The sequence below is a fragment of the Trachypithecus francoisi genome, unplaced genomic scaffold (assembly GCF_009764315.1).
Source record: "Trachypithecus francoisi isolate TF-2019V2 unplaced genomic scaffold, Tfra_2.0 Lachesis_group17, whole genome shotgun sequence".
NCBI lineage: Eukaryota > Metazoa > Chordata > Mammalia > Primates > Cercopithecidae > Trachypithecus > Trachypithecus francoisi.
The window spans coordinates 46,762,127-46,784,923 of NW_022681462.1; the positions used below are offsets into that span (position 1 = coordinate 46,762,127).

A 22,797-nucleotide genomic window follows, 5' to 3' on the forward strand; every position below is an offset into this window, starting at 1 on the left:
GAATCGTCATTGATCCAGTACCCCATAGGCAGGGCTGAGCTTTTTCTATGGTGCTGTAAGATCTGTGCACTATTTCCTATGGAAAAGAAAATCAGATTTCCTAGTGAAATCAGATTTGGACAGAAATACTTAGTTTGTAACCAAATAAATTCTTCCTGTTTTTCTGAAAATAACAGGGCTTCCTTTTCTGCTTAAAGAGAAAGAATAGTAAGTTTCAAAATTTGAAGAACACATTGACCTACCATTGAAGAAAGCAAACTCTAAGAACCTCTTCAACAAAAGTCATTTTATTGTTGGAAAAACACCTGATTTCAGAAGTTTGCAATTTACGAACACAGGAAATTTATCAAAGATAAGAATGATTCTGTTTTCCTTATAATAAATGAATTCCAAAACATGTGAACAATTATATTATTGACACAATATAAACACATTCTAATATGAAATTAAACTGTGCTTTTATTACAAGCTTACTTCAATATTCATAAGATTCTTATTAATGGAGAAACTGCATGGCAAAAACGGCAAAAACCACAATTACTTTTGTACCAACCTAGTATAATTTGAAGTCAGGTCATGTGATTCCCCCAGTTCTGTTCTTTTCACTCAGGATAGTTTTGGCTATTCTGGGTCATTCTATTGAATGAGTCTTTTGTGATTACATATAAATTTTAAGATTGTTTTTTCTGTTTCTGTGAAGAATGTCATTGGTATTTTGATAGGGATTGTATTGAATCTGTCGATTGCTTTGGGTCAGATGGACATGTGAACAATATTGATTCTTCCAACCCATGAACATGGAATATATTTCTATATTTTTGTGGCCTCTTCAACTTCTTTCATGGATGTTTTATAATTTTCATTATAGAGATCTTTCACTTCTTTGGTAAATTCCTATGTATTTTATTTGTACTTATTGTAAATAGGATTACCTGCATGATCTCTTTTTCAGATTTTTCATTGTTGGCATATAGAAATGCTACTGATTTTTGTATGTTGATTTTGTATGCAGCTTTACTGAATGTTTATCAGTTCTAATTAGGTTTTTCCAAATATAAGATCATGTCATCTGCAAACAAGGATCATTTGACTGCCTCCAATTGAATTTGGATGCCCTTTACTTCTTTCTCTTGTCTGATTGCTCTAGCTAGGACTTTCAGTACTATGTTGAATAACAGTGATGAAAGTGGGCATCCCTGCCATGTTCCAGATCTTAGAGGAAAAGTTTTCAATTTTTCTCCATTCATTATGATACTAGCTATGGATCTGTCGTCTATGGCTTTTATTGTGTTGAATTATGTTCCTTTTATTCCCACTATTTTGAAGGGATTTTATCATGAAACAATGTTGAATTTTATCAAATGCTTTTTCAGCATCAGTTGAAATGATGATATGTTTTTTGTCCTTCATTTTGTTAATGTATCACATTGATTGACTGTGTATGTTGAACCATCCTTGCATTCCAGGGATAAATCCCACTTGGTTGTGATGAATGGTTTTTTAATGTGTTGTTGAATTCAATTTACTAATATTTTATTGAGGATATTTTAAATCAATATTTGTCAAAGATGTTGGCCTGTAATGTGCCTTTGTCTGGTTTTAGTATCAGGATGGCTTGTAGAATGAGGTTGGAAGTATTCCCTCCTCCTTTATTTTTCAGAATGGTTTGAGTAAGATTGGTATTAGTTCTTCTTTAAATGTTTCATAAAATTCAGCAATAAAGCCTTTGAATCCTTGGCTTTTCTTTGCTGGGAAACTTTATTACAATTTTGATCTCATTAATTGTTACTAGTCTGTTCAGGTTTTGGATTTCTTTATAACTCAGTCTTACTAGATTGTATGCATCTAGGAATGTATTCATTTTTCTAGGTTTTCCAATTTATTGGTGTATAGTTGCTCATAGTAGCCTCTAATGAGCCTTTGGATTTTTGTGACATCAGTTGTATTATGTCTCCTTTTTCACCTCTGACTTTATTTATCTGGGTCTTCTTTCTTTTTATCTTTGTCTGGCTAAAGATTTTTTCAATTTTGTTTATCTTTTCAAAAAGCCAACTTTATGTTCCATTGACCTTTGTATCATTTTCTTCATTTCAATTTCATTTATTTTGCTTGATCTTTATTATTTCTTCCACTAAATTTGGTTTTGGTTTGCTCTTGCTTTTCTACTTTTTAAAGATATATCATTTGGTTGTTTCGTTGAAGTTGTTCTACTTTTTTATGTAGATGCTTATAGCTATAAACTTTCCTCTACTACTTTTGCTTTATCTCATAGGTTTTGATATGTTGTGTTTTCATTATCATTTGTTTCAAGAAACTTTAAAATTTTTTTCTAAATTTTTTCACTGGATCATTGGTCATTCAGGAGAATACCATTTTATTTTCATGTGTTTATATAGTTTCCAAAATTCATCTTTTTAATTCCAAAATTCCTCTTGTTAATTCTAGTTTTATTCCATGGTGGTCAGAGAAGATACTTGATACAATTTCAGTTTTTTTCAAATTTCTTAAGACTTGTTTTGTGCCCTAACATATGGTCTATCCTTGAGAATGATCCAGGTGCTGAGGAAAAGAATGTGTATTCTGCAGCCATTGGATGAAATGTCCTGTAAATAATTATAGGTCCATTTGGTCTGTGATACAGATTAAGTCTAATGTTTCTTTGTTGATTTTCAGTCTGTATGATCTGTCCAGTGCTGGAAGTGGGGTGTTAAAGTCTCCAGCCTTTATTGTTTTGGGGTCTCTCTCTTTAGCTCTAGTAATATTTGCTTTATGGTTCTGGGTGCTCTAGTGTTGGGTCCAATATATATTTACGATTGTTACATCTTCTTGCTGAATTGACCCCTTTATCATTATATAATGACCTACTTGGTCCTTTTTTTAATAGGTTTTTGGCTGGAAATCTATTTTATCTGATACAAGTGTAGCTACTCCTGCTTTTAGTTGGGAAGTGGGTTCCATTAGCGTGGAATGTCTTTGTCTATCTCCTTTTCAGTCTATATGTGTCTTTATTGGTGAAGTGTGTTTCTTGTAGGCAGTAGATCACTGGGTCTTGTTTTTTTATCCATTCAGCCACTCTGTGTCTTTTGATTGGAGAGTTTAGTCCACTTACATTCAGTGTTATTATTGATAAGTAAGGACTTACTCCTGCCATTTTGTTGTTTTCTGATTGTTTTTGCAGTCTCCTCTTCCTTCTTTCCTTCCTTCTTGTCTTCCTTTTAGTGAAGGTGATTTTCTCTGGTGGTATTTTCGTTTCTTGCTTTTTACTTTTTGTGTACCTGTTGCGTGTTTTTCAATTTGAGGTTACCGTGAGGTTGGCAAATAATATCTTAACAATTCATTATTTTAAACTGATGACAAAACTGATTGCATAAATAAAGAGAAAACCAATAAAAATTCTACACTTTAATGTCATCCTCCCACTTTGAAAGTTTTTGTTGCTTTTCTTTATATCTTTTTTTATGTCTGTGTCTTGAAAAGTTGTTATAGTTATTATTTTTTATCATTTTTCAGTCTTTCTACTCAAGATATGAATAGTTTACAGGCTACAATTAAGTATTATAATATTCTATGGACTTACTATTACCAGTGAGTTTTGTACCTTCAGATTTCTTGTTACTCATTAACATTCTTTTCTTTCAGATTGAAGAATTCCCTTTAGCATTTCTTGTTGGATATGTCTAGTTTTGTTGAAATCCCTCAGTTTTTGTGTGTCTTGGAAGGTCTTTATTTCTCCTTTATGTTTGAAGGATATTTTTGCTGGATATACTATTCTAGGATAAAAGTGTTATTTGTTTTTCCTTCTGCACTTTAAATATGTCATGCCACTCTCTCCTGTCCTGTAAGGTTTCCATTGAGAAGTCTGCTACCAAACATATTAGAGTTTCATTGTATGCTATTATTATTTGTTTTTCTTTCTCTTGCTGCCTTTAGGATCCTTTCTTTATCCTTGACCTTTGGTAGTTTGGTTATTACATTTCTTGAGGTATTCTTTTTCAAGTTAAATCTGCTTGGTGTTCTTATACTGGAATATTGGTATATTTCTCTAGGTTTTGGAAGTTTTCTGTTATTAACCCTTTGAATAAACCTTCTAGCCCTATATCTTGCTCTACCTCCTCTTTAAGATCAATAACTCTTAGATTTGTCCTTTTGAGGCTATTTTCTAGATCCTGCAGGTGTACTTTATTCTTTCTTATTCTTTTTACTTTTGTCCCTTCTGACTATATATTTTCAAATAGCCTGTCTTCAAGCTCAGTATTCTTTCTTCTGCTTGAATAATTTTGCTATTAAGAGACCCTGATGCATTCCTTGGTATGTCAATTGCATTTTTCAACTCTGGAATTTCTGCCTGATTGTATTTAATTATTTCAATCTCTTTGTTAAATTTATCTGATAGGATTCTGAATTTCTTCCTTCTGTTATCTTGAATTTCACTGACTTTCTTCAGAAGAGCTATTTTGCATTTTCTGTTCAAAGGTCACATATGTCTGTCTCTCTGGGTTTGGTCACTGGTGCCTTATTTAATTTGTTTGATGAGGTCATTTTCCTGGATGGTTTTGAGGCTTGTGGATGTTTTCTGGTGTCTGGGCATTCAAGTGTTACGTATTATTGTAGTCTTCACAGTCTGGGTTTGTTTGTACCCAGCCTTTTTGAGAAGGCTTTCCAGGTTTTTGAAAGGAGTTGTATGGTATTATGATCTAAGTTTTTGGTCACTTCAGCTGTATCTGCATTAAGGGGCACCCTGAGCCCAGTAGCACTCTGGCCCTTGCAGACTTGTAGAGGTACTGCCTTGGTGGTCCTGGATAAGATCCAGATGAATTCTCTGGATTGCCAGTCAGAGACTTGTTCTCTTCCCTCACTTTGTCTCAAACAAACGAAGTCTTTCTCTCTGTGCTGAGCTGCTTAGACTGGGGAACGGGGGACAAAAGCACCTTTGTGGCCACCATCACTGGGACTGTACTGGGTAAGATTTGAAGCCAGCATAGCACTGGGTCTCACCTAAGGACCATGGTAACCACTGGCTGGCTACTGCCTATGTTCACTCAATGTCCCAGGACTCTACAATCAGCAAATGATGAAGCCAGCCAGCTTATGTCCTTCCCTTCAGGGCAATGAGTTCCCCCTTGCCCCAGGTGGGTCTTGAAATGCCATCTGGAAGCCAGGGCCTAGAGTCAGAAACCTAGGAGTCTACCTGGTATTGTATTTAGTACAGCCAACCTGGCACACAAGGCATAAGACAAAGTCCTCCCCACTGTTCTCTCCCCTTTTCACAAGCAGAGGAGTGTCTCCCATGGCCACTACCAGCCCAGACTCACAGTGAGCGTTATCTGGCTTCCACCAATGTACATTTAAGGCCCAAGGACTCTTCAGTTAGCTTATGGTAAATGCTACCAGACCTGGGAGTCTCCTTTCAAGGCAGGGGGCCCCCCTCTGGCCCAGGGCAGGTCAAGAAGGGCTGTATGAGAGCCAAGGCCTGGAATCTGGCACCCCAAGAGCCTGCTTGGTACTCTACCCCACTTTGCCCAAGCTGGTATCTTTGCTGCAAGACAAAGTGCCCTTTACTCTTCCTTCTCCTTTTTTCGAGCAGGAGTTCCTCTCTGTAGCCACCACCACTGGGAAAATGCTGAGTGTCACCTGAAGCCAACATGGCTCTTGAGTCTCACCCAAGGCCCACAGTGAGTACTGCCTGAGTACCACTGCTGATTATTCAAGACCCAACAGCTCTTTAGTCAGCAGATGATGGATCCTGCCAGGACTGACTCCTTCTGTCCATGAAGCAGGTTCCCTTCTGGCTCAGGTGTGTCTAGAATTGTCATTCAGAAGCTAGGGCCTGGAATGGAGGCCTCAGGACTCTACTTGGTGCCCTATCCTACTGTGGCTGAGCTAGTATCCAAGTTGTAAGACAAAGTTCTCTTTACTCTTCTCTCTCCTCTCCTCACAAGGAAGGAAGGAGTCTCTTCCAGAGCTGCAACCTGTGCTGCCTGGAGCTGGGGGAAGAGTGGTACAAGCACTCCCTTGGCTGCCCTAGCTTGTGTCTCAACTAGGTCGCATGCCTCCAGGTCCACTGGCTCTGAGCCCAGCACAGCACTAGGATGTGCCCAGGAACGGAAGTCCTTGTGGCCTAGACTGCCATTGAAGTTTACTGAAGACACAGGAGCACTTTAGCCCCTGGTGGTGAGGCTTGCCAGAACTCAGATTGTGACCACTGGGATGGATGATTTGCCTTTGGCCAGGGCTGGTCTAAATGCTGCCTCCATAGGTGCTGGCTGAGTTCTGCCCGGGATTGCTTTCTGCTGTAACAGGGCAGCACCGAGTTCCATTGCAAAGTCTCCCAGTCACTGCACTTTCCTTCCCCACAAGTGCACAGGTTCTCCTCCCTGCTGATGGATGGAGGAGGCACGGTGTTGGCAGTGTAAGACTGAGTTTCCTACTCTCTTCAGTGTTCCTTTCAGTGATAGGAAGTTAAAAACAGATACTGTGATCACTCGCCTGATTTTTGGTTCTTATAAAGATGCTTTTCTTGTGTGGATAGTTGTTGACTTTGATGTTTCTGCTGGGAGGACAATTGGTGGAGGATTCTATTCGGCCATCTTGCTCTGCCTCCCTATATCTTTATTGAAGGTTTAAAACTAATATTTACTGAAGTTAGCCCTCTCAAATTTCTAAATTAATATTTTTTAATCATGTTTTCTATGTTTTTAACATCAGATTTTTGTTATTACTGAGCAACTCCACCTAACAAAATATTCTGAAGAATCATTATTAGAGTTGACTCTTTACTGCAATTTATCATGGAAACCTGAATCAAAGTTGCATATCGATTATTGATAATTATTTTACAAAACATTTAAGCCATAACTTTGCAAATATGTTTTGACTTTTGGTATCAAGATTATTACTTGGAATTCAGTCAAAGCCTGATAGCTTTTTAAGAAATCCCATTTTATTAACATATGTAAGGCAGAGGAGGTTTAGAGTTACTATTTATCCTCACATAAGTATGTGTCCAAAGCTTTCACCAAACCTTAAGGAAGAGAATGACTCTGCCTTACTTCATTAGTTTCTCTTTGCAACTTTTTTGAATAATCCCCTAGAACCTTGCAGTCCTTATAAAAAGAAAGAAAATAACAATATAACTAAATGTTTACACATTTTTTGAAACACCAAGTAAGTCCACCCCACTTTCTGGTACTGCCATCCTGACTTGACTTCAGTGTATACCCTTCCAAATCTTGACCACATCCAGATCTTAACATTGTTGTAATGAACGAGGCTCCCTCACTGTGAAGCACCACAGCCCAGTGCACGGTGTTCCCTGAATGAAAAAACAAATTGAATGAATGGGAGGCTGTAATTTATATCATCTTACAGATTCTCACCTTTGATTTAACTGGTCTCATATGTAGAAGGGTGGCCACCCTCCTGGCTTGTCACTTTATGTGTGCACTGTGGCTAAGACCTTAGATTCTACAGAGACCAGAATCAAATCTTGGCCCTACCACTGAATAGCTATATGACCTTGAACAAGTTACTTAGCATCTCTAAACCTCAGTTCCTTCATCTATAGAATGAAGATGCTGATAGTACCTTTAACTTTGAATTACCGTGTGCCTAAGCACAATAACTAATATTTACTATTTGCTGTTATTGTAATGTGTGTCATCTAAAAACTTATGCCAGGTCAAATAAGACTCTTTCCCAAACAGAAAAGGACTGTTCTTTCATTAGGACCTATAATCAAGGTGAAAATAGACTTTTGTTTTCTTTGCTATTACAGAGATCATATAATTACATCAAACAGGCGTATCATAATGTATGCCTTTGTTAGTTGTTGAGTATTCTGGTTGTTTCAGAGTGCTTGATATTATCAAACAATTATGTTGACAAGTCATTACTATATTTATGTGTTAATACAAATTATGTGCAGTATGTGACTATATAGGCTTTTCTTTAAACTATTTCCTTAAGATAAATTCCCAGGAGTATTAGTGCCAGTGCAAAGGGTATGACATTCTAGTGATTATTGATAAGAGCTGATATATTGCTTTCCCAAGAATTATGTAGTTGAGTTTCTAATTAGACTCCATATTTGTCCTGTGGGTTCACAGAAGAAAGTACACTAGTAGATACATTAGATTGGATTGCATGTACTATCTCCTTCTCTAGAGAAGCAATAAAGGAATTCATACACCTATTATTGGACTGCACATGTATTTTTAAAACTAAAAAGATGTAACATGAATCAGGGTAATTTAGATGATCCATAAGGACTCATTTCTTTGGAACAACTTCTCCATCTTATTAGCTTCCTTACACTCAGCCCATTGGGAGCTACTTGTTCACATATGAAGAGCATTTCTCTCTTTCATCCCTAGTCAGATACTAGAGATTTTACCTTGTTATTCCGTGCAATGAAGTCATTTTGACTGTGCCTGACTGAGGATAAGGAATATTACTTGGAGTCCTGCAGCTTCTATTTTGCCCACGTAATGACATATTTTTATAGGTGAGTGATCTCACCTGGGGTCTTCAAGCATGGCTGGATGGGTTTGCCATCTGCATGCAGTAGGGCATCCAGGCACACCAGCAGGCACCAGCCTCACCCACCCTGGCTCCCAGCCTGAGTGCTGACAGGCAGACAGACCTTGTAGCCAGGGGCTCCGCCTGACATATACACGGACGTGGAACTCCTTTTTAAGGTACAATTGCCAATTCTTTTTATTGCAGAAGCCACCAACACCCCCACCCTTTTTTTTTTTTTAACGCAACCACTACTCATAATATTATAACTAATATTTCTGAAGTTTACAGGTGCAAACACTGTAATTTCAGGCTAATTTATATATGCACAAGAATAATAGGCTTAAAAACATGTCATAACTTCTTTCTTTTCCATTTTATATTGGTTTTTGGAATCCCATTTTTTAATATGTCACCCAAACTCAGAACATTAGCACAAAATAATAAGCTACTTAACATCTATATTTAGGATTGTGTAAAATGTGTCGCAATTTTGTTGGTTAGGAACAATTTTTTGTATTTTCCTGTAAATAATGAATCCTGAGTGTGTGATAACAAGAAATAATGAGCTAAAAATTGACCTTCCAGTATTATTCTTGCATTATATTATTTTGTTTAGGGTGGTAGAGTCTTCTTAAATTACATCAGGTTCAAATTTCCAAAGCATCTTTTAGTTACAAATATTTTCTAGAACTGCCACTTAAAAAGTCACTTTTATCTCTTCAAGAATCTCAAGTGTAGCTCTCATTATTTTCCATTTTATGATTGAATTTAAGGAGAAACCACAAAACAGCTGCTAGAGTTTTATTAGCCTGGCATATTTAATACACTTAGCCTTTCACCCTCACCCCTCATTCAGAAAAGTGTTCTGCAGTGTTCTATTGGTGACTCTTAGAAACTGCTAATTTACCTCATGTGTGAGTTATGTTCAAGTGTTTATTAGAACTGATTTAAACTGGTAGTTTTCCTGTTATTTGTATTATGTTCTGTTTTATATCCATAGCTCATTTGGCTATTTAATGAAAGGCTATTTTCATCAAGGAGAAAATTTTGTTTTTCTCAATGATTTGGGATGTTATTTTAAATATTCTGCCAAGTGAAAAACAAGATAGTTTTGGCATAACCACAGTTAAGCTAAATGCTAAATGATTATACTAGACTCTGATAACACATCAAATATATCTATATATGCCAATTAAAGATGTATAAAGGAAACCTCAGCCATCTAGAATTTGTGATAATCTGTACATGTGTCAAAGTTTGCCTTTTATTCAGGTTTTAGAACAAATAAGTGCTCATTCCGCTTATTATGCTGAATCATATAACATGACATTTATAAAGACCAGTAGAAATGCTTTTTAATTGTTTTGATAATTGTCTTGCATTATACAACTTTTTTTTGGTTTTTGTTTGTTTGTTTGTTTGTTTGTTTTGAGACAGAGTCTCGCTCTGTCATCCAGGCTGGAGTGCAGTGGCCAGATCTCAGCTCACTGCAAGCTCCGCCTCCCAGGTTTACGCCATCCTCCCGCCTCAGCCTCCCGAGTAGCTGGGACTACAGGCGTCCGCCACCTCGCCCGACTAGTTTCTTGTATTTTTTAGTAGAGACGGGGTTTCACCATGTTAGCCAGGATGGTCTCGATCTCCTGACCTCGTGATCCACCCGTCTCGACCTCCCAAAGTGCTGGGATTACAGGCTTGAGCCACCGCGCCTGGCCCATTATACAACGTTTAAAAGCATACAGTTTAGCAAATGAATGCCTCTTGAGTGATAATTGCCTAGAAAATACTAATGCTTATTTTCTTCAAATGAATCCCTCATATGGACTCATTTGTAAAAACTGGCCATATAAGAAACTTAACATTCATACCGTTTAAAGATTCTAAACAGCTGGTCCCACACCCATTTGATTGGCTTGGAAAAATACATTAAAAAGTGTCTAAATCTTGATCTGCCTATCAAAAAGTCCAGCCTCATGTTGAAAGCAGTAAAACTTTTATTAGTGATTAAAGTTGTTAATTTTTGGTAGTCCTTAAACAATATTACTTAACATAAAAGTTTCTTAAATGCTTTTTACAAGCTGTCCTTTACTGAATTGCATATTATTAGATGATTTGTATTCTTCTTGCATTTTGGGTCATCCTGAGCAGACATAAGAGAGGAAATAAAAAAAGAATCAATAACATTTTTAGCATAACCAGATGTGAATTCCCCACATCAATCTGGCATGGGGAAATGATTACGAAGTAATGTGAGACTTTGAATTTGTGCATATATGGTATCGGGGCAGAAAAGACAACACGGCCAGCTTGACTGCTTATCCTCAGGAAGGCGTGCTTGCAAGACTGGTCCTTGGCTGATGTCTGGGAACTTGGATTTTTTGGGAAGGTTCCCACCCCTCTAATTGATAAGCATTGTTCACTGTGTGTGTACTGTTTATGCAAGAAATGTGTTTTATGCTGTATACTTGCTTTCCTTCCGAGAGTCTGGAATTTTAGTACACGCCAGCCAGAGACTGCTGACATGACCAGTTTCAAATAAAAACACTGAGTACCGAGTCTCTGAAAAGCTTCCCTGGTTGGCAACATTTCATTTGTGTTGCTGTCTCCATTATTTCTGGCTGCTATAACAAATACCGTAGACTGGATGTCTTAAACAACAGAAAGTTCTGTCTCATGGTTCTGGAAGTGAGAAGTTAGAGAGCAGGCACTGGTCAATTGGGCTCCGGGTGTGGACTCTCTTCCTGGTTCGGAGACGGAGCCTTCTTGCTGGTTCCGCACATGGTGTTGTTGCAGAGAGAAATCATCTCCACAACATCTTTTCTTACAAAGGCACTAATCCCATTCATGAGGGCTCCACTCACATGACCTAATCAGTTCCCAAGGCCTCACTTCCTAACACCATCACATTAAGGATTAGGAAGGATCTCAACCTGTGAGTGGGGGATGGAGACACATTTGGTTCATAGCCGTTGTCACAACTCAGTGCTGGCGGAGTTCAGTCCCTGTGCCACTCCCTGGGAGAGGATTCTTGAGGCTCGCACCTGGTGTCCCCTGGACTTTTTACCCCGTGCACCTTTTCCTTGTGCTGATTTTGCTTTGTATCATTTTGTATACATCATCATCGTGAGTAAAACCCTGTGCTAGATGCTGGGTCTTCCTATTGAATCATTGAACCTAAGGGTGTGTTGGGAACTGACTACCTTAATGGTGGTGACGCAGAGTTCATCTGAGAGCTGTGTGCTGTTGGTAGTCATTTGTGAATGACAAGGCTCAGCATTGGGGCATTGCGGAAGAGATCTGACGGTAGTTCATAAACATTTTTCTCAGTATGACGTTTAGGATACTTTCTTCAAGCCATCCTGAGAATGGTCATGGGCCTTCTATCTGTCATTAAATTTAAAGGTGAAATCTTTAGTTTTGTTTAATTTCATTTTATTTTTAAAGAAAGGTGCTCTAAATCTCTGATGATTAGTACCGTAGGCAGTTTGATAGATGTTTAATTTTTTTTTTGTTTTTTTTTTTGAGACGGAGTTTCTCTCTGTCACCCGGGCTGGAGTGCAGTGGCTGGATCTCAGCTCACTACAAGCTCCACCTCCCGAGTTTACGCCATTCTCCAGCCTCAGCCTCCAGAGTAGCTGGGACTACAGGTGCCCGCCACCTAGCCTGGCTAGTTTTTTTTTTTTTTTTGTATTTTTTTAGTAGAGATGGGGTTTCACCGTGTTAACCAGGATGGTCTCGATCTCCTGACCTCGTGATCCGCCCGTCTCGGCCTCCCAAAGTGCTGGGATTACAGGCTTGAGCCACCGTGCCCGGCCGATAGATGTTTAATTTAATTGAGGAGGCCTCAAACAGCACTTAAAGACTCTATTCTTCCCTAATCCTGTCCCCGTTCTGCCTGCCTGCAGTATCTATTCCCCACATACCCCATTCTGAACCATGTAAGAGCTATTATTGTATATGTCCAAACATTGACATCTACCTAGTTCTTTTTTGCAAAGTATAAAGAAATTTACTCTTCAAGTGTTTGTGTATTACTAAGTACTATTATTAACTCTTAGGAAAATTGATGTGTAGATGGAATCAAATTTAATACTAATAATTTTCACTATTATATGACAGAGTCTGAATCTAAACTCAAATTTATGTGTAACAACAGCCTTAAAGAAAATTAAAAAGCAAAGTATGCATATGCTAAATGAATTGATCATGCTGTCTGAAAAATATTAAAGAATATTCTACGTCTTTGACACCATAAATCTCCTTGTCTACCTTTCACATAACACAATTAGTTTTATTTTTATTACTAGTTTTTTTTTTTTTTTTTGAGACGGAGTCTTGCTCTGCCACCCAGGCTGCAGTGCAGTGGCCGGATCTCTGCTCACTGCAAGCTCCGCCTCCCGGGTTCACGCCATTCTCCTGCCTCAGCCTCCCGAGTAGCTGGGACTACAGGCGCCCGCCACCTCGCCCGGCTAGTTTTTTTTGTATTTTTTAGTAGAGACGGGGTTTCACTGTGTTAGCCAGGATGGTCTTGATCTCCTGACCTCGTGATCCGCCCGTCTCGGCCTCCCAAAGTGCTGGGATTACAGGCTTGAGCCACCGTGCCCGGCCTTTTTTTTTTTTTTGACAGGATGTTACTCTATCTTTCAGGCTGGAGTGCAGTGGCACAATCATGGCTCATTGCAGTCTCAACCTCTGGGCTACAGTGATCCTGCCACCTCAGCCTCTTGAGTAGCTGGCACCAAAGGCACAAGCCACCATGCCTGGCTGATATTTTTGTATTTTTTTTTTTTTTTTTTTGTAGAGACAAGGTTTCACCATGTTGACCAACCTGGTCTCAAACTCCTCAGTTCAAGTGATCCACCTGCCTGGACCTCCCAAAGTACTGGGATTACAGGCGTGAGCCACCGCACGCCTTACTCCATAGTGAGTTTTAAATTAATTTTTTCATTTTTTTTGAAGATGCCTCCATACCAATTCCATATCAGTGGCTGCAGCTGGCTGCCACTTAAACACTCAGGGTAGATTCTACTGTTACTTTAATTTTAGGATGCTCCAAGCCATGGTTCATAGTTTCAGGCAGCCAGAAGTTCATGAGACTACAAAACAAGATGCAGAAATCATTGTTGCTAAATGTGTATCCAATAGGCAAAAATCAGGAAGAACTGTGCAGAAAACTTAGGACCAACACCCATTCTCATAGCATCTATTGGCTTTCAATTTGGACTGCCATGAGCTAACTGACAAATCCCTCTATTTCTGAAGCTGAAGAAGTTCTTTTTAAATATAGAGTACTTATATAAGAAAATACTAAAAGTGTACCTATTTACATATATTGAAAGCATAACTATTTGCATAGTCTGTGACAAAATCTATATTGTATATTTAGCAGATAACATGATTTAAGATAGAATGGTTAACTAGCAGCAAGGGTAAAATTTTTCTCTGGAAAAACAATCAGATTCAAGCATCTGATAGCTCTTTGAGTCCAAGAGGATAGCAAGGATGTATAGGGAAACTCCCCAGAGTTACTTGGATTTGGTAGCAGTTCAAATCTAGATTAGCTGTCAACGTGCAGAATGTCTTCCTGCTTATGAGACAACTTAGGGATTCCTCAGCAGTTCTCAAAAAATGTGTGTTAGAACAACCTTTTCTTTAAAGCAGGAGACTAGACCAGCACTGGTCCAGGAACGTGTCTTACTGCTCTGCAACTAGATGACTGTAGAAACTGGAAGGCTTTAGACACCTTACAGCAATTTCACATAGGCATGGCATCCAAATAGGTGATCATTTTTCTCATAATTCCTTATTATGGTGTTTTACAAAAGCATTGGTCTGTGATAGTTTGGAGCTTTTCTCTAACTGGCCTTTCACCTAAAGGGAATGCTTGTTAAAAATTCAGATTCCTGGACCCCAGCACAAACCAATGGAACCTGAATTTCTGGAAATGAAGACAAGTCCCAGGAACCTGCATTTGATCAAGCTGCCTGTGTCGTTCTTTTCTATGCTGAACTTTGAGGACTACTGCTTTATGGGGAGGATCAACTGCATGGCTAACATACTCCCCTAAGTATAAGATTGGCTTTTGAAAACCATGCAGTTTAAGAACCAGAGTTGCAAAGGTCACAACTCCAACACAATTGACTCCAGTCCTTACGGATGCCATTGTGTTATTAGCTCATAGAAATGCCCAAGTAGCAAAGAATTGTGGTTTCTGGGTACAGTTCCACTGCTAGGTTATACAGTGACTTTGTGCAAAAGACACCCTTGGAGCCACCTCCCTGCCATGTGCAAGGAAAGTGTTGTAATAAATATATTGATTAATGATGCCCGTGATGAAGTCCACCCCCTTCAACGTGGTTCCTTGTGCAGAGCTGGCAGAGCATATGTCATGCCCAGGTGAGAGGGAGCCCCCAACACTAGGCAATGCACAGCAACTTGGTCTGTAGCCCCTGATTGGAAAGCATGCAGCTGTCCTCAGCTCCACAGACACAGGCTCTGGGAAAACTTCAGCCACCAGAGAACATTCACACCAGAGTGTTTCTTGTTTGTTTAGGTTTGTCTGTGGGTTGTTTTGTTTTGTTTTGAGACAGAGTCACACTCTGTCGCCCAGGCTGGAGTGCAGTGGTGCATTCTTGGCTCACTGCATCCTCCGCCTCCCAGGCTCAAGTGATTCTCCTGCCTCAGCCTCTCAAGTAGCTAAAAATACAGGCACATGCCCAGGTAGTTTTTTGTATTTTTAGTAGAGATGGGATTTCACCATGTCGGCAAGTGACTGGAAATAAAATAATTTAATTCTCCATGGGCAGATACCATTCACCATGTGAATTCCTTGTATATGATTTTATGCAGGGGAGAAAAAATGTTTGAGAGCAGTCATTGCTAATCAGGAGGCAAACTTTTGACCACCTGCGTCCATGTTTCTCCACGGGTGCAGACACTCCGAGCATCTGGGGGGTGCTGCGTCCTTGTTCTCAATTGGTGCCACCTGAATGCCTGAATCACATGCTTTGGGCTGACCTAAGGGAGCGGCAGCAGCCAGGCAGCCATGGAAGAAGGCAGGAAACTGGTAGAAGGACCTGGGAGAAAAACAAGAGGAATTGATCCAGTAACTTGAGGTTCTGACCATCGCTCTTGAGAGCAACTTGACTGCATAGAATTTGAACTGCATAATCCCCTTCTTACTCTCAACTATGATACCGTATCATGACTCAGACGTCTTCTACGCAAGCTATCCTTGCTGTCCCTGGAGCAGTATCCCTTCTCCTGTTTCCTTCTACCAGGCAGCCCCTTGAGCTTCACACTTCTCCACCTTTGTGCAGCCTTTCTGGATCCCCTCGGCAAAATTAGGCCCCTTCTCTCTTCTCTCCCAGTGTCCCTTATACAGGACTCCTCTGATATGGGATTTCTGTGTTGCACACGTGGTTGACTAATTCGGGAATATTACTGTCATCTTCAGATAAATATTGGCTATAAAACAAGAATAACCGTGCTGCTTTATGTTTTTTATAACAAGGGATATCCCTTTCAGAAAGCAGATAAGCATTTTTTTTTTAACTTTCAAGTTAATAGTGGCACTGATGGTGTTGAGAAAAGAAAGAAAGCCATTAGTCTAGATCAAGAATAAAATGTACTCAGGCCAGGTGCGGTGGCTCGCGCCTGTAATCCCAGCACTTTGAGAGGCCGAAGTGGGCGGATCACAAGGTCAGGAGATTGACACCATCCTGGCTAACACGGTGAAATCCTGTCTCTACTAAAAATACAAAAAATTAGCCAGGCGTGGTGGTGGGCACCTGTAGTCCTAGCTACTCAGGAGGCTGAGGGAAGAGAATGGCGTGAATCTGGGAGGTGGAGCTTGCAGTGAGCGGAGATCGCGCCACTGCACTCCAGCCTGGGTGACACAGTGAGACTCCGTCTCCAAAAAAAAATAAAATAAAATAAAATGTACTCAGTGATGATTAGCTGTTATAGCTGTCTATTTGAAACATGAAAAAATTAAACCTTTAGCAGTGATAGTGCAGTGAGAAAAATAATTTTGTTAATATGAATCTTAAACTCTGTGTCCCTCTAACTCCATTTCTTTCCATTCAGAGAACTATAGTATTTTATAAGAGCTGGTCCATTGTACAGTTTTATGTTACAACTCTTTGAACAACTGTATTATAGTCAATATATAATCAAGCAACTATTTTATAATTTAGTTTTTATAGTATTTGTTTCTTTGGAACGTAACAGTCCCACCATTGCAAACCAGATGGGACATGTGTGTAGAATGTGATATAGGAGACTCTGATTTGGGGGTTGCAAATCTGTCCTTCACTAGAGTGTGGTTCCCTTAAGTTCACTGACTTCTTTTCATCTCTCCTTACCAGGCCCACAGTGATAAATTGAATGAGTGAATAAATATATGTATATAATATTACATTTTAATATGCACCCATACTCCATGAACTGCATACACACCACTTAATGGAAGTTATAACATTGCAAATGTAACAATAACAAAAAAATGAATGCAAAGCAAGTGTCTCTGGCCACAGTCATACCCCATCACAGCCACCTCCCCCTACAAAACAATCATTCCTCTCATGTGGAGTTGTTCATTAGATTCTAATTTTTCATTTTCATGTCAGGAATCCTCATCATGATGTCCATGTGCAGAGAGGTGCACGTGTACGAATACATCCCATCCGTGCGGCAGACGGAGCTGTGCCACTACCACGAGCTGTACTACGACGCAGCCTGCACCCTCGGGGCGTACCACCCGCTGCTCTATGAGAAGCTTCTGGTGCAGCGCCTGAACACGGGCACGCAGGGGGATTTGCATCGGAAGGGCAAGGTGGTTCTACCCGGCTTCCAGACGGTGCACTGCCCTGCACCGAGTCCGGTCATTCCACACTCTTAAAAAGGGTTTCTTGGGAATCAATGTGCAATAAGGTACTACTGTTGTACTCAAAGTCACAAATGAATACTTGAAGATAGATTTTAGACAACGTAGTTTTGAGTCTTTAAACTGTAATTTAGTGGTGGTCATGAGAATTCTTCACTTTCTAAGCCATTGAGTATTTATTACTGCTTTGAATATAGAAACGGATTTTTTAAAAAATAGGGCACAAGAAAGATGCAGAACAAAGGATAGCTATAAAGAAAACATGTGTATGACCATGGGTATGGTACCTCCAGAAATGTTAACAACTTATTCTTCTGCCATGAGTACCCCTCATCAGGGTTGGTTTCAGTAATAGGTTTTGGTGATGCTCCTGACCACATGAAGTGGTTTATATTTAGAAACATCCAAGTTGAGGGACATCATTTACAGCATCGAGTGCATCACTGATACATGCCTTCATCATTAAATATCCTAGGTTTTATGACAAACATGACAAACAGATGTGTTTAACAGCAAAAATTCCCAGCACATCCTGGCAAATGCTTGTGTTTCCAACCGTTGCATTCTCCATCTCTGCTTCCCATTGCCCACTGAATGCTTTGCTTTCTGTGCGTCAAGACGGAGTTCTAAAACCAGAAAACATCCACCTTGAAAGGTCCAAGAAAAAGCCAAATTCCATATAGCACCACAGAGGAGGCCCTTTGTCTCCCTGCAGTATTTCAACCAGGAGCATTAGTACCACATCCACCAGGAGGCACATCACTGGCAAGTATTGCAGAATCACGGGGCTGCAGGTGCCCCTGGACACTCCCTGGTTCTGGCTTTTCTGCCTTGTACCTCCTCACCTGCAGATCTACCCCACAGCTTTTGCATAGTCAGTGACACACCTGACAATTGGCACAGCCATGCTGGGGAAGACAGGAAACACCTTGCTCCTTCCAAACTAGAAGGAAAGATTTTGGAGCCGTCACCCTGTGCTTCTAGGGATGCATGCCTGTCTTTATTGTATGGGTTCTGGCAGGTTTTTATCAGCCAGGGGGAGCTCAACAGTGATGAGCACTGAATCTTCACTAAATCTGCCTACAGACATTTAGGAATCCAATCCTTGCTTTCGCAGATATGTTTTATGTCGGCAGCGTGACAAAGCCATATAATTAAATCATTTATGCGAAAGCATTGCTTATTAACAAGGAAAATATCTAGATGCTTCAGAGAGAAAGGCACCTGGAGGGAAATTTTCATCCCAATATATTAGCTATATTCAGGGCTGATTTTTTTTTTTTTAAATCTCAACTGTCACTGATATATTGAACATTTTTTGCCAAGAATATAGTGAAACAGAAACATTTTGTAATACCTTAATTAAACATGCTATTATTTCAATGTATAACCAAAACGTATCTCCATGGTACAGTGAAGACTTGTTGCAATGACAGTAGCAGCTTAATTAAAGGCGTTCTCCCTTGCAAAGTGTATGAATGTCAGGAGAGTTTAGTGGAAAAGTTTTGTTTCAGGATTGGTTTCTAGACTGTTCTCAGGACTATTTTCTTGAGCAAGAACGGCTTACAGAGACTGGTGGCTTCTGTTTGGTTAGTCTATTCAGCAGATATGGAGCTGAATAACAGACATCTCCTATAGCTTATTATAATAGTGAAGGAGAACTTGGAAAGTTTTAATCACAACAATATCCAATAAAAGCCCATTCTGAGAGTTTTGTTATTAAGTCTATGAGAAGGGATAGATAACTTTGTCCTATGTATTAACTTATGTCTAAATAGACATGGTTAAGCCATGTTCCTTTCTAATTTCTTTTTTTTTTTTTTTTTTTTGAAATGGAGTCTCGTGTCACCCAGGCTGGAGTGCAGTGGTGCCATCTCGGCTCACTGCCAGCTCCGCCTCCTGGGTTCACACCATTCTTCTGCCTCAGCCTCCCAAGTAGCTGGGACTGCAGGTGCCCACCACCACGCCCGGCTACTTTTTTGTATTTTTAGTAGAGACAGGGTTTCACCGTGTTAGCCAGGATGGTCTCAAACTCCTGACCTTGTGATCTGCCTGCCGTGGCCTCCCAAAGTGCTGGGATTACAGGCGTGAGCCACCCGTGCCCGGCTGTTCCTTTCTAATTTCTTGAAAGAACTTGGTCTCATCCTTATGTTTACATGTGTGTAATAAGTTCAGCAACTCTGGAATGTGGGTGAGGTGGCTCTGGTGGGTGAATATTACTCCCTACAATCCTTGGATCTTTCTAGATCTTCCCGGCCATTAAATACCCCTGACTATTGAATCTCCTTTTATAGTTTTGCGAGTGGATTTACTTGTAGGCATCCTTACTATCCAGCACAATTCCCCTTGGCTGACATGAGAACTTGGTTAGAGGAGAATTTATTGGGGTCAGTGTAAGTATTCAAGTTCAAAAGCCTCAGAACCCCACACTTAAAAGATTTTTAAATAGAATTTTGTTGTAATCATTGTACTTTAAAATAGTACTTTCAGTTTCATTGAGGTTACAAGAAAGACCGAAGAGTACGACAGAAATTTAATTACAATTTTTGCTTTTATTATGGCCTGAAAGACTCTTGGGAATCAGGGTCTGTTCAACAGTCAGTAAATGTAATACACATATTAATATAGTATTGACTGGGCATTCTTCTATAAAAGTTTAAGTTATTTAACTTCTAAAAAATGTTAGGCAGTTATAGTTAACATGATGACTACTTCCAGTATTAGCCAAATGGGTCCTAAGTGGCCGTATTTTGCCAGACACTGACTAAATCTTTACATGCCTAAATCCTTACATTTACAGAAGTCCAGTAAACACACAGTTCTTCTGTGGAGTAGTTAACAATAAGTGGCAGCTCACTGAATTTCTCCCAGGTTCTGTCTCTTCCAAAATCCTCCATCCTCTCTTATGAAGGGAAGCTGATAAAAAATCCTCTTGGTGCAAGCCAAAGCTGTTAAGGATTCCTTTTTGCACTCTCAGGACCAACAAACATTCTTTTGTATTTCAAGATAATTTCACCCGTTGTTGTTGTTGTTATCACAAAAAAACAAATTTTGACCAGCAGTGACAATTCAACCACATCTAGACTCTCTCTCTCTAACTTATTTCTCCAGCCGGTCACACCAAGCAGGCGGGTAACCTTTAACAGACCTGGTGTTCTCATGGAATACCAATGCCCATCCCAGGGAGCTGACCTTTCCCACTCTGTCCTTATAGAGTTGCTCTTACAGAGAACTTTGTGCTCAGGACCAAGGGATGGTCAATTAAAAGTTGCATGTCAGCATCAGGCTTGTGCATTACAATGGGCAAGGGGGGGCTTTTATACATCATTGAATGACCAGGTCTTTCCTTGTCTGCCTGAAGGCAGAGCTTTGAGGAATAGCACTTCCCATGTGTCTGGTCCTCTTGGTCTCTCAGCTAGACACTTAATCAACCCTGGACTCTCCAGTAGTCCTCAGTCATTGTAGCCAGAGCATCTGCACAAAAAGAAGTGCTAAAATAATCATTAGCATTTTCAAAATTAGGAAATCAAAGTAGCTGGGTCACTCTCTTACATGTGTATGAGCCAAGTCATTCTGCTGGGACAGATCATACTTACGCTGCTGGTAGACTCTTCTAAGCAGTAACACATCTCCTGCATTAATTAGGTAGATCCCGTTCGGGTGCATTAAGTGGGATCAGTCTTAGATGAGTGCCAGTATGTGATAGAAGAATTTCATATATACAAATGCCATGATTCAAGTTTTCTCTCCATTTTTTCTTATCGATCAACACGCAGTACATGTGGTCAGTTACCTGGTTGAATTTCTGCTTCGCTGTGGTAAGAGACAGAGAAAGGGAGTGAGGTGGGATCAGGGGAATTATCAGAGAGACATGAGTGAACCTATTGGCCGGGTAGCTTCCAAGTCTGTTCTATTGTATTGTCTGTTTCGATTTCTGACTTTCTGGTAGTTTAGAACTCTTACCCAGTGGTTACATGACTGATCAAGGCAACTCTATCTGGAAATTAATTGCTTAGGTAAAACGTTCCCGAGTTTCAACTTGTCTTTTATACTCTGGATATTCTCATTGTGAGATTATTATGCATGTTTGTGTCACATGGGCATTATTTACACACTTGATAAATGAAAGGTATTTCTCTGCCCGTTCAAGGAAATAAAATGTAAGTTCTTGTTTTATTAAATGAATGAAGCCTTTTGGTTAAAAAAAAAAAGTAATCTAACATGTTTCTGTTCAAACTTGAGCTAATGAAATTAAAGAATTAAAGACATCGATCTAGTTCTTAGTATAAAAAGCGTACATGTAGTAGATATAGTTATATAATTGTGTATATACATATCTACAAACATGGTTGGTTTCATATTGCTTTTTCACCAATATTTTTGACTGAAACCTTTACTATAAATTTTATTTTAATTATGTAACCACTAATATTTTAAGAGAAGGAAGCAAATGTTATATATCCTTTGTTAAAAAAAAAATTCAGTCCTCTGCCAACCACTTCCCGCACACTCATACTCTGCACATCTTGGATACGTTAAAATGGTCTGACAGAATTATTTAAAAGGCACTATGTAGGTAGAACACTACCTTAATATTGTATCCTAGTCAGAAGCCTGATTTAACACTGAACTTTGAAGGGAAGCTTAGCTATCGCTCATGGCTTTCAAAGACTAGAAGAAACATTTACTGGTTCTATGGAAAATAGTCTTCTTGCCAGGTAGATTTGAAACAAAGAAATTGCACTGGGAGTGTTAAAATCTAACATTTATAACAAATCCTGTTGTACTCTAGATAAAATAGTTCTTCCAGTGGAAACCAGTGAACTTTTTTAACAGCTTTGGGAATTCTTTTGTATAATAACTTTTAAAATGAAATGTGTACTCTTCCAACTAATTAAGGCTTGAAGTTTTCCAGGAGTCGCATTTTAAAAGTGTTTGTACACATTTTAACACTTTGATATTTTCTATTTTGGTTTTGTATATTTTTATGTATACACAATGTACAGACTTTTTTCTTGTAAATAAAACATGTTTTCATTTGTCTAGAAGTTTCTTGTTTTAATTCATAGAAGTTACACATACAAATGAGCAAGCGGCAAAATAACAATCCATCCCTAGGAAAACAAATGGCAAAGCTGAAATCTAATTAGAAGACTGAGTGGCAACAGAAGGAACAGCAGCGGGCCTTCAGCCATGAATATGGACGCAGCCTGGGCCTGAAACCACAGGTGGGCGGGTTTTTTTCTTCCAGGGATTAATTGCCACATGCAGGAGAATGAAAGTGGCGAAATCAAGTGGAAAAGGCATATTGAGGCTAACAAATCTTGATGTTGACTTAAGCCAGGATTTTGATGATTGCATGGTTTTTGGAAGACTCTTCCTCGGCTTGACAG

At 39.4% G+C, this 22,797-nt stretch overlaps 1 protein-coding gene across 1 annotated transcript in view; it reads left to right on the forward strand.

Moving 5' to 3' along the window:
* ST6GAL2 (ST6 beta-galactoside alpha-2,6-sialyltransferase 2) overlaps positions 1 to 22,452 on the forward strand; it is an 87,983-nt gene extending 65,531 nt beyond the window's left edge. The window contains exon 6 of the mRNA XM_033175552.1: positions 17,148 to 22,452. Coding sequence (XP_033031443.1) covers positions 17,148 to 17,419 — 272 coding nt within the window. The 3' untranslated portion in view covers positions 17,420 to 22,452. The remainder of the gene's footprint in view (positions 1 to 17,147) is intronic.
* The last annotated feature ends 345 nt before the right edge of the window (positions 22,453 to 22,797 follow it).